The sequence below is a fragment of the Nycticebus coucang genome, chromosome 6 (assembly GCF_027406575.1).
Source record: "Nycticebus coucang isolate mNycCou1 chromosome 6, mNycCou1.pri, whole genome shotgun sequence".
In the NCBI taxonomy this organism is placed as follows: Eukaryota; Metazoa; Chordata; class Mammalia; order Primates; family Lorisidae; genus Nycticebus; species Nycticebus coucang.
In genome coordinates, this window is record NC_069785.1 from 124,898,530 (window position 1) to 124,911,401 (window position 12,872).

General features: G+C 40.4%; 1 protein-coding gene across 6 annotated transcripts in view; it reads left to right on the forward strand.

Moving 5' to 3' along the window:
* Nucleotides 1–4,666: 4,666 nt before the first annotated feature.
* Nucleotides 4,667–12,872, forward strand: part of ARHGEF12 (Rho guanine nucleotide exchange factor 12) — a 157,578-nt gene continuing 149,372 nt past the window's right edge. For 3 of the 6 annotated variants that reach the window (XM_053596121.1, XM_053596119.1, XM_053596120.1), the window contains exon 1: nucleotides 4,684–5,544. In XM_053596121.1, coding sequence (XP_053452096.1) covers nucleotides 5,513–5,544 — 32 coding nt within the window. In that variant the 5' untranslated portion in view covers nucleotides 4,684–5,512. Of the gene's footprint in view, nucleotides 5,545–12,872 lie in introns of all 6 variants that reach the window. The other 3 variants (XM_053596116.1, XM_053596118.1, XM_053596117.1) reach the window with 2 other exon arrangements.

A 12,872-nucleotide genomic window follows, 5' to 3' on the forward strand; every position in this document is an offset into this window, starting at 1 on the left:
AGATACAAAGAAAAATCAGCAGAAGGAAAAAAATACCTAGGACCAAGGAGAATACCTAGGAGAAACCAGGCACAAGTTTCCAGAATCCCCTCTCAGTGGACTTACTCAGGATGTGCTTAGTTCCGCTAGCCATAGTTCCTGACGACGTGTGAAATTGCTGTCTACTGGGGAAATCATTACAGCTTTGGTGCCAAGGTTTTTATTGGGGAAAGGTCATGTAGATAGCCTCTGTTGGGCACCTAGAAACATCAAGACTCTCAAAAGGAAAGCAGGTGTTCAGCATAAACCATATTGCTTGCACAGACAGTTTAGACCTCGTGAGCCAGTCTTATCTGTTAATGGCAGGAACTCTCCCAAAGTCGGTGTTCCCAGATGTCAGCTAAGGGCCAACCTTGCAAGCAGGCCTTTCCAAAGATAGCAGTTCAGGCCTGCTATGTTAACTCTCATATGCACAAAAACCACAGAGCTAGGGGTTTGGATCCCAGATAAATGAGGTGTGGGTAGATTTACCGAGTCCTGTTATACGGGTTCTGCCCTAGCAGGAAAACTGTGCCAGTTCTCAGGGCTTTTGTGTATTAATCTCCTAGGCATTTGAGGCTGTGACTAAATTCCATAGGGATTTACCATGTGGATTCCACTGGGTTTGAGATGGCAGTTCAGGTTTCAGCTCGGCTGTACGTATTACAAACTAAAGCCAAAGACTTTTAAAATGTGTACTGGCCTCAGGTTGATGGGGCTAATTTTTTTTTTTGTTTGTTTTCTTTCTCTTTTCATTTCAGATACATTCCCTTTTAGTTTTTCTTCTTTCTCTTAAAAAGGTGCCACTCCATGGTCAGACTAACATGACAAAGTCAGTCTTGGAAGGAAAAAATTTTTTTCTTAGTGTGATAATCTCTAGTCCCATGTACAAGAAGTAAGAATAGAAGCTTAGAATAAAGGGTTAAGAATCAAGAATTCTTGGGTTCTTGTAATTAATTTTGCTTTTCACTTGCCAGATCATTCGGGGGCAGGTTGTGTAATCTCTGCCTCAGTTTAAACCTATTGTGAATTGAATGAAATACCTTGTTGCGTATTTCAAGAAGATATTGTGCAGCACTTTATTAATGGAGGTCTTTAGGGCTTGTGTGAAAAAATGATTATGTATTTATTATTTATTTATTTATTTTTACCATGTTATTTAGACCAATAGTGATTCATTAGCTTAGCTGGTGAGCAAGTGTATGGTGCTATTGAAGTCAAGGCTGAAGGCCAGTAGGAAAGAGGCCATTCTACGGTCACAAGTATTGCTAATCTAGTGAGTGGCCTTGAAAATGGATGTCATCAACTACGGAAACCAGGCATGAGAGAGTGGTTGGAACTGTGTAAAGCCATTACTGTTAGGGGAAAAGCAACTTTAAAGGCATGGGTCTTTAAAAATAACTGTCATTTGGTTAAAAACTTTTGCCGGGCATTGAAATAATCTGACAGCGTCTCCACCAGTATCCCTAAAATACTGATGAGCTTCTTTCCAACAAAATTGTGGTCGAAGTAGGATGCTGGGGAATGCTGATTTTAGCAAAAGCTTAGTAGAAAAGAGTGGCTTGGCGCATGAGCTTAAAAAAAAAAATAGAAAAAAAAAGAAAAAGCTGGCTCTTGAATTTTGGCACAGTGCAACCTGTTTCATACTGGACAAATGAATAAGCTTAATTTGATACCAATTCTTTTCTCCCTTACCCCTCAGAAGTGAAGGGATTGCAGATCTTGCTATTTTGAAACACTATCATGGGAATGAACATAGTTTCTTTTTTTGAATTATGAGAAAACCGAATAATTGATAAGGGGAAGGGAATCCCACATTTCCCTGATAGTGTAACTCATAGCTATGAATAACCGTGAGAGAAAAATATGAACTGAAGCTGACTCAGCAGTTAAGATGCTGAGTCTTTACAGATAAACGAAGGGCTAATTAAGGTGTGGTCTGCTCAGACAAAATGAAGTACTAATTTGCACTTGGATTACTATGTAATAATAACTAATGCTGTTAAGGAAGGATTTGTATTTCAATAAGATTTGTACTAAATTTTATAAAAGTAAAACAACTTTTTATAAATCCAGAGTCTGTCTTTATATCTTTATTTTATATCTTTATTGTGGTTTGTCAAGAAGTTAAGGAAAAAAAGCCTTTTGGCCTGTAGAATGTTGAGCCATATTTATACTTACCATTGAAATTATCTGTAATCTGTTATTTATCATCAGTCATTAGTATTTTTTATTTTGGGGGTAATAGCTGACATACAGAAAATGGTTTGCAAAAAGAGGGGGAGAACTTTTGTTTTTTTTGTTCTGCCACCTGTTTGGGCAGTTGCCTTGATGATGATGTCAAACAAGTTATCAGACACATTATCTAAAGACAGGGTTCCTGTCTTCAAAACTGGACTTCCAATGCTTAAAATAATCTGGAATACATAGCTGGTACTTAATAAGCATGGATGAGAACGTGAGAATGTTTTGAATATCCCCACTGGAAAACCTCAAAGAGCATTGAGTCACCAATGTCACCTTTCTAGGGAAAGGACTACTGACCCTGGGGAGGGTGTTCTACCTAGATTGGCTCAGCTCTTCCTAAGGTACTCTATAGATTGAGCCTTCAGAACAATTTAGCTCCTAGCAGCTGTAAGGAGGCTTTCAGGAAAAAATTTTTAATGCTTTGTGGGTGACTACAGAGATTTTCATCATTTAAAAAAATTAGTTCTGAAATGAATAACCACTGGATTAATTCAATCCTTTGTTTACCATCTTCTGAAGCTTTCCCACAGCAAAATGCCCTCTTTGCTCACAGTTAGAACCTTGGGTCTGTTTAAGTTTGGAAGGATCTTGAAAACAGCTTGCCAAGAGGTTTTGTATGCAAGGAAGAGAAGGTGAATTAGGAAACTTTCCCAGTTCGTTTTTTTCCTGAAGCTTAAGTATTGAGGCATTCTTGAAGGAAAGAGGCGAACTAATTTTTGAGATGCATGATTTGATGAGTCATTGGGTCCAATTAATTTGATACTTAACACTGTAGCATTACTAGAACAGGGGAAAATAAGATATTTAGTACGTTTAAGAAAGGTTGACTACATTTGGTGGTAAGGTTGCATTTTGATCATGGTATACAGATGAATAGAATTCGTTCCAGTTATATGCAGACAACACAATTTAACTGGGATTCTTCAGGATAGAATCGTCATGCTAGGATACACCAGCAGGTGGCAATATGTCCTGATTTGATCATTAGGAAAGTGTCTTGGAACCCTAATCCACTTCCATTCTTTCCAAAAATAAACATTACAGAATTAGCTGGCTGTGCCCTGAACTGAAAAAAATCAAGCAATAAAGAGTCATCTTTGGCCTCTGTTTATCTCCCCCCGCCCCATTTTACCCCGTTCTAACGTCAGCCTTAGCTCATGCGTCTATTCAGGGATAATGATCCTTTCATTAACTGTTGTGGAATGACTTTTAGAAACAGTATTGTTAAGAGGTAATTGTTTCCTCTCTCCACATCCAGTGTTCATTTGATTTGATTTGCTACTTGATTTTTACAAAATGGCCGAAATCCCTTGCCACCCACACAGCTTTAAGCTCAAACGTCTGAAAAATAGTTGGATAAAAGGGATAGGAGGCGTTTAAAGACAGGATTGGAGAACTACGTTGAATTATTCAATCATAAAACTAGATGGATGTCTAAGTCTCTCTACCCAGTAGGAAAACAAAAGCCGAAAAAATATCGGGGAACTCTTCAGAGAGAACCGTAATGCTATTTGCCGGATAACTTATACTTTTTCTTCTCCCATTTCTTTCCACAACAAGCTTGCTAAGTCTCTATGGAAAGCACCATACTTTATCAATTTGGCAAAAATACATTTCATTTTGCCAAGGCAGCCTGAAAGCAATATTTGTACCAAGAAATCATGGCCCCGGTTCCCAAATCCTCTTCTCCCTAACCCTACACGCCTTCCTCCCCCAGTCCACCCGCGTCCTCTCCCAGGACAAGGCCAGCAGGGGCCTCAGGTGAGCGGCCACCGCCAAAAGCTCTCTGTGCTGGGCTCTCCTTCGCCAGGACGCTGGCCCGACCCTGGACGCTGGCTGGCTCGCGTCTCGGTCAGAAGCGCTAGATACGTGTTATCGGAAAATAAGAACGAGCACTTTTCCTTAAGGAATAAAAGTTTCCAGGACGAGGGGGGCGGGTAATTCCCAAAGAGCCTCTCGTGAATTCCTCGGGATCTGGAGGGTGCCTGGTGAAAGCTTTCTGCGAGCCACACGCCAACGCGCACATCTCTGGCTTTCACCGGGGCCTGGAGGTTGGTGGGTGGCCTCCAGGGGCTGCAGGTTTCCACCTCCTTCCGCCCCGCAGAACTACTTTTCGCTCCCCCCCCCAAGGCTCCGCGGAGGCGTCCGCGCGGGGGCGGCGCGCGGGGGCAGCGAGAGCCGGGCGGCGGAGGGATCGCGGGTGAGGCGGCTTCCCGAAGTCAGAGGGGAGGAGGCCAAAATAGTCGGCGGGGGAGGGGAAGAGCGAGCTCGCGCTGGACGCCGCCGGGGCCGGGAAGACAGAACCGGAACCGGAACCCGTGCGCGCGCCCGCAGTGGTCGCGCGGCCCCCCCACCGCTGGCGGCCTCCGACGCCGTGCACGCGCGCTCCCGCGAGGGCCCCCAGAACCCGGCGAACCGGCCCTGCGCGGGGAGTAGCCGCCGCCGCCTCCGGGGCCGAGGCTCCCAGGCCGGGCTGGACTGGAATCTCCCGCCCCTCGCGGGAACCGCCGCCTACCGGAGCGTTGGGGAGGAGCCGCCGCCGCCTCTCCCGACTGCGGAAGAGTCCGGGCCTGAAAGGGATGGGGAGCAGCCCACGGCGCTGAGAGAGCCGGGTCCCTGTCACCTCGGGCTGCAGGACCCCTCCTCTGGCGCCCGCAGGTTGTCTCGGCGCGCGGAGCCTGGTGGGGGCGGCGAGGAAGACTAAAGGGGTCCCTGGGCCGGGGGATATGGAACCGCGCGGGCCCGGCGCGGGACGTCCCGAGACGCGGCCGAGGCTGCGGCCACGAGCTGCCGGCAGCCCCAGATAGACAGCCGGGACGAGCGGGCCCCGGCCCTACCGCGGCGGGAGATCGAGGTCCCGAGACCCCCGTAGAGGAGCCGACACCCGTCCCTGTGCTGATCCCGCCCCAGCCACGGAGGGATTCCCGGGTCCCCTTCCCACGTCTCGCGGACTTCTCTTACTCTGAGCAAGTTTTCTCCGCGTACCTTCTGGAGGATTTATCACTGGCTCTGGGACTTGCTTTCTGGCTGACTTTATCAGCTCGTTTTGGGCGATCACTTGTTTTGCTCCATCCCGCATCCTTTGACCCCTTCCAATCGGATGTTCTAGATGACTGAATGGAGTTTTGAGTTGGACTTTTGTGTCCCTGACGGAGTTGGGCCTGATCCCAGAGCACTGGGGGTGGGGTGGAGGAGTTACTGTAAAATGCAAGTTGGATAAAAGGAGGACCTCTCGCCAAGGGCCCCAATGAGTGGCACACAGTCTACTATCACCGACAGGTAGGTATGAAGTTCCTCTTTCTCTTAGCCTCCCTGGATTTGACCTGATCTAGCAGGAGAATCTGAGATTGTAGATTGCTTTTGGCCAGTGAAGTTAGTTGACAGGCGTAGGAAAAGAGGGTTGTTTCGGAGCCATGCGATTAGTCTAGGGTTGCTGCCAAGTTATCCAGTGGATTGAATTTGGAAATGTAGTTTCTTGGAGAGAAACTTTCCCCTGGATTTTCAGAGAAGGGGTAGGTAAAACCATGATTGTGCATTGCTGTTCTGTACTCATCGTGGAACCAGGGGAAGGTCATTTTGGGTGAAGGTCAGTGCCTGAAGTTGGCTGGGTATTGGTGATATCTGTCATTTTTAGTCCTGCCTCGTAGTAGTTCTACACAGTTGCATTTTAGGAATTTCTCCCCGTGAACTTAATTTGGAGCCTGCTGCATGGTGATTTATGAACTTGATCTCTTTTAGGTGTTGATCTGCACAATGTTTAATTATTATCTAATAATTTTCCGGAATGTTGACATTACCAGTAAATCACAGGCCAGACTCTTGATGGAGCCAATATCCTCGAGCTGAAAGAAATGAGGGAAAACCATGGGTTTGCTTTTAAATATTGTATTTTAATATTTCATCTTCCAGAAATACTTGACGTTCAAGGAATATAAGACTTCTGCTTAGTATAAGTGTGGCAGGTGGATTTGTTGAGTTCTTTGTCCCTTAAAATACTTAACCAATGTTGCATAGTGGTGTGTGGTGAATTGAGCTAGATCGTATGTGGTTCCCTTACTTCTAAGAACTATTCTTTTGAATAGGTTAAGCAATGAGGATATTGGTTCCTTGACCACATTTCATTTCTCAGTTTAATTATGACTCTGTGTACTAATCCCAAATTTCAGTCAGCTTGCTTTATTTTTAAGTCAGCCCTCAAAGTATTACATCATAAGAAATACATCAAATAACTGAATGTAGAGGGCCAGAACTCTTTGATGAAAAGTGTGACAACACTGCAGAAAGAAGTTTAATTTCCTAATAAAGGAGTTTCACCCAGTTGAAAGACTCATTTGTTGATTTTAAAAGGGCCAAAATTCCATTATCATACCAGAAACAGAACTACTCCAGAAACAGAACTTCCTCTTCCTGTTGATGCTTTACAGTGTCACATGAATGTTCACCTAGAAGATTCCATAAAGTATTTAAACTATAATTATTATTTGCATGTTTTTAATAAGTAGGTTTTCACTTTTAAGAAAATAATTTTTAATTTTTCCAATACATAACATAAGTAGCAACAGTGGTTGTCCTGCTTTCTAGTAGTTAACTCCATTCCTTTCCTTTCAGGGTATTTTCATCTGAGAAGTCATTTTCATGAGTGTGTGGATACTTGTTTTCCTGGGTCATTCAATTCTTGCCCTTTCTGTTGAGCCCGTAGACAAGGAACTAATGTAATGTTGGTTTTCATTGAGATACTGTTGAGTTTAATTTGTAGAACAGAATTTAGGAGTATGAACTCTTTCCATACAAAAATCACTTTAAAAGTGCTCAAATAATAATTTTACTTTAGCATTGCTTCTCAGAAATTTTCTTCCTCTCTCCATTACCTTAGAAATAAAATCTTGGGATTTGTGTCCTTTTTATAACTTGGATGGCATGTAAATATTCAATAAGCATGCAATTACTAAAAGTCTGTTCTTTGCCAGGCACTGTACTAGGCACAAGAGATTAAAAGATGAATACTGTTTTTTTTTTTCTGTAGAGACAGAGTCTCACTTTATGGCCCTCGGTAGAGTGCCATGGCATCACACAGCTCACAGCAACCTCCAATTCCTGGGCTTAAGCGATTCTCTTGCCTCAGCCTCCCGAGTAGCTGAGACTACAGGCGCCCACCACAATGCCCGGCTATTTTTTGGTTGCAGTTTGGCCAGGGCTGGGTTTGAACCTGCCACCCTCCGTATATGGGGCTGGTGCCTTACCGACTGAGCCACAGGCGCCGCCCAAAAGACGAATATTTTTAATTGTTCTGTTTTGCAGTTTGTGGTTAATCTGCAGATTGATTTGGACATTGGATTCTTGAACTGGTTCAAATGCTATCTAATTTTACATATTTTTTTTTTTTTTTTTTTTTTTTTTGCCGTTTTTGGCCAGGGCTGGGTTTGAACCCACCACCTCTGGCATATGGGGCCAGTGCCCTACTCCGTTGAGCCACAGGCACAGCCCTACATATTTTTTTAAAAAGGAAGAAACTTATCTGCTTAATGTACTACTGAAACCTATTTCTTAGGAAGTTATTACTAGGTTATTTTTAAAAAATAAGAATTATTCTTATTTGAATACTTGATAACTCTTCACCCAAGAGTTCTGGTCCTTCTTATTCTTGCTTTTTCTTTATACATATTTTATTCTGTGAATATAAAGCATCCATTTGTTCTTTAGTAGAGTACTTGTTCCTGATTTGATTATATGTTGGGGTGAAATCTGGAAGCACTGGTTTAGTAGTATTTCTATGCCAGAGTGCCTTAACAAAGTGAAGAGTGCAGAACAGTTTCTAGCTTTCTCTCAGCCCCACCGCGTTCATCTTCTTTTTTCACTGTCTGGCTCCAGTATACTCTAGTACTCTAGGTATACTTTGCGGCTCTAGAAGTATTGGCAAATTAACAGTGCCAGGGTAGCTTTTTAGAGATCCTTTCAAGTTTGAAGTACTGTATGTGGTATAGCTTTGTTTTGTAGAGTATGCAGAATCACCAGGCCAGCTGTGTGAGTTAGACTCCTTTCATTGTGGTGCTTCTGACTACAGAGTCTGTCTGTCTTCAGTTGAAATCAGACTAGCTGGTTTTGGGCGTTGTTCTGTTTTGCAGTTTGTGGCAGGCGACACATGGCTGAACAAGATAAGAAGGGTTTTATTCTTGTGTTAGGGACGTGCTGGGGCTGGGATGGAATTCAACTATGTTTAGGCTCTGATTGGCCACTTTAGATACTCTGAACTCTTGTTATATCCTGTTATTATTTTGCAGTTAAATCAACACATTTACTGGCTCTTGTCTCTTTTTCTTCATCTGCTACTCCTCACTCCCTTTTCTAAAACTTAAAGCTGTTAACATTTTTAATATTTATTTTTTACTTTTTTAATTATAGTCGTTCTATGGCATTTAAAACTTAAAACTCAAACTATATTCATGGTTGCTATTGTTTTTGTGTATTGTATCTGAACATCTTTGAAAAAATCTAAGCGTTTGTGAATACCTTCCAGTCTCTTGCTTTGTAATTTCTGTGAGACCTGGAGACTATAGCTTTCAGTGTTTAAAATGAGCACCTCAAAAATGGTAGAATGTCTGATAGCTGTTTTTCATTCTGCATTATTGCTTCATTCAATCCTAAAATAAATCCTGATTGTTTCCAATTCTCCTGGATGTAGTCTATCCTTGAGACTTTAGGGATCCTGCGGCAATTGGAATTGCTTTTCTTTTCTTTCTTTTCTTTTTTTTTTTTGAGACAGAGTCTCACTTTGTCACCTTTGGTAGATGGCGGAGGAGTCATAGTTCACAGCAACCTCCAACTCCTGGGTTTAAGAGATTTTCTTGCCTCAGCCTCCTGAGTAGCTGGGACTATAGGCACCTGCGCAAAGCCTGGCTTTTTTTTTTTTTTTTTTTTTTTTAGAAATGAGGTCTTGCTGTGGCTCAGATTAGTCTCCTACCTGTGAGCTCGGGCCATCTGCCTGCCTTGGCCTCCCAAGTGCTAGAATTACAGGCATGAGCCACCCGGCCAGCCTGGGCAATTGGAATTTCTTCTGAGAGGTAGAAAGGAGGGAATACTTTTCCATTGGACTTATTGAATAATTTCAGGCCAGATTCTGTAATACTGATTTTTCTGGGACAATATAAGTAGGAAAGTTATAAGGGTTTTCCTTGAAATAGACTTTTGTTTTTCCTAGGGCTTTGAGATTTTGTTCTTATAGATTTATAGATAAACAGGGTTTTAGATACAATAAAGACATTTTAGCACTGAGTTGAGCGTCAAGTGATTTAAACAAACTTTTAAAATGAGTGTGGGAACCTGTGACTTTATAGCCTATTCCTGGTAATTAGCATTTTCATTCATTATACTTTTTCTATCAGAATTGCTATGTAAGTCTGTGATTAAAAAAGAACTCATGTTTATATGCTATTTCAAGTTTGCATCTGTAGTGTAGAATTTTTTGTAACTTTTTTTGTAAAGTCAGGCAATTGATAATTACAAAAATTGAAATTGGGGCTAAGGATTACAATGCTAGCAAAATTCAGTTTTGTCTTTTTTTTTAGTTTAGTATAAAATCTTGATTCATGTGAGTATACAATAGTACATTCACTTGTACAGTTTTATGTGAGTTAACATGTAGAGTCTAAATTCTTTTAAAAAACACAAAGCTATAGTTTTCCTGACTAATGATACATTTTAATATGTTCACTTCGTTCAGTCAGATGACAAGAGAAGCTTTATTTGAAATCTTTACAAAAATATGTTAACCTGGTGATACCACTTAACACACTTGTAGTTTATAGTTAATGATGTGTAGTTTTTTTTTTTTTTAAACGGACTTTCAGTTTAAAAAACGAAATTTGAGGTAAACATTCATAGAACCTGTGAATGGTGAATTTTACATATATACATGATTTTTTTTTTTTTTTTTTTTTTTTTGTGGAGCATTGTGATTCCAGGGAAAACACTTGGAAAATATTTGAGTGTACACATGTGGCTGCCTCTTCTAAAAGTAATCCAGAAACGGGTATGAATTGACTGCTGACTGATACAGGTCACAGAAACAGCACAATATCATAGTGGTTTTCCAGAGCGGCAGTCCCCAACCTCCTGGTTGCAGTGGTTTCTTATGGACCAGGCTGCACAGCAGGATTTTGAACAAATTTCAAAATCAAGTGCAACTTCATCTGTATTTACAGCCACTCCCCGTTGCTAGCTGATATCACCACCTGAGCTCCACCTTGTCAGATCTGCAGTGGCATTAGATTCTTATAGGAGTGGGAACCTCACTGTAGACTGTGCATGCGAGGGATCTAGGTTGTGTGGTTCTGAAGAGTATCTAATGCCTGATAATCTGAGGTGGAGCTGAGGTGTGATACTAACACTGACCAGCTGCTGCAAATACAGATTATCATTAGTAGAGAGGTTTGATTGCATGGAGAACATAATAAATCAGTTGCTTGCAAACTCATATCAAAACCCCCATCCCATCCCAGCCATGGAAAAATTCTCTTTCCTGAAATCAGTCCCTGGTGCCAAAAATGTTGGTGACTGCTGCTCCAGAGGTAATTGAGGTACTCTTGTATCAGGGCTATCTGACAAGGTTACCAGAAATGTTTCTTATGTATAATTGCTTATTTCCTAGAAATTGTCCATGACACAGTTTTAGGAATAGAAAGCTTAACTGCATTTGATCTTATCTGTAAAAACTTGATTTTGATGATGTTTAAAAGCTTTATTTAAAGACATGGTCCTTTCCCTTTTAATAATTAGGTGTTTTCAAAATAGTGCCATTCGGACTAAGTCTAAATCAGCAAAATTATAAATATTTTGCTTTTTTAGCAAAATACCATCATGTATGTAACGATACTCTATGGTAGTGTAATTCTTTAACATTTACAATATTTCACTTTTAGTATAGGACACATTACATTGCTATCATTTACACTTTTAAATTAACTCAGGAAGTGTAAGTCAAGATTATAAAATTAGAAAGGACAGACTCAAGATTTTAACCTAAATTTTCTGGCTCTCACGTCCTCAACTTTTTCACTTTAAATTATTGTCTTTCTATGTACTGAATATTATTTTTCTGTCCTACTTTACTTGAGTAAATTTCAAACTTGACCAAGTGAGGACTGGATTTTTCTCTTACAGGATACCTTCTAGTACCTCATCCATTCTAATTTTAAATATCTTTGGACGATAAAGCTCTGTCACTTCCTTAGGAGACTGAACAACAGTCTGATCTTGTCAGGAAGTTTTTCCTGATCTTTAGCTCAAGCTTTTCTTTTAAGTTGTCCTGTTACTTGTGTATATTTGCTGTACCAGGCTAAATAATGCTCTCCCCCCATTTTATGTTTGTGACTATAAATGGCTCAGACAGTTATCCACCACCTTTTCATTCTCCTATACTTATTCCTTACTTAGCCAAGTTATATGTTGTCTCCATCTTTTGTCTAAAAATCAGCCTCTCTTAATATTTACCCAGTCGCTCTCCTAGTGTAAAAAAATTTTTTTTGTTAGCTGCTCTCCCAGTACAAAACATGATATTCTGCATTTTATCTTGACCTATAGTGGAGAAGCAAGTTCCAATTTTAGTTTTATTGTGATTCAGGGGGATCTTTGATTTTATCAAGGCACAGCCCAAAATTATAGGTAAAGAGTTTTCAAGATCATTTTAATTTTAGTTTTTAGAATGGTGTAAGAGATGTCACAGTTAAATGAAAGAAATTTATACAAACAATATAATTACCAAATCAACTAATTACTAACATTATAAAGACTTCTTTACAAAGTGAGTTTTTCAAATATTAGTGCCCCTCATGTAACAAATATTATTGAATATGTGACAAAAGGGTAAGGCCCAGAAATACTAAATGTTAGAAGCCATTATTGATTAAAAAATCAATCAGAAGTGAAAATAAAGTATCTCTGAAGAAAGTGAAGAGATGTAATTGTCTTAAAGTACAATATCTATTGTAATATGGTAAGGTTCATCTGGAAGTTGTTACTTTGTTCCAGTGGTTTTTTTAGTCTGTGTTACTTTAAATTGCATGTCATTTTTCCCCATTTTTGTTTATTAAGTTTTACCTCATTTTTTGGGTTTCCTCTTATTTCCCCATTAGTAAAAAGAAATAGATCTATAATGTTTAGCAGTATTTTTCCCAGTAAAATGGACTGTGGCTAAATTTGGAATACTTTACTTTTTTGCCATTGTATTTACAAGAATTTTTATAGTGACAAGAGGCAGTAACAGAAAAGTACATATTTAAGTTATTATAAAACACATAAGGTTTTAGAGCTCTTAATATTTTATTACTAAACCTTTTTTATTTGGTACTAATTTAGTTTAAAATTCTCTAAGTAGATGTCCTTGTTCATTTGTATTTTGCTAGTAACATGAGCATTTTGGAAACATGACAAATTTAGAGCATTACTTTTTTACTCTAGAAGATAGGCATATATGAAAGCCAGTTGTAAGACAGCTTCTAACGCCAAAAGAAGTCCGTGAAGCTAGGTGCCTGGGATAATTTTCGCTTTTTGATTCTGTAGAGGCAATACATGCTGGTGTAGAGGTCAGAGGCTATGCCTAAATCTCATAAGCT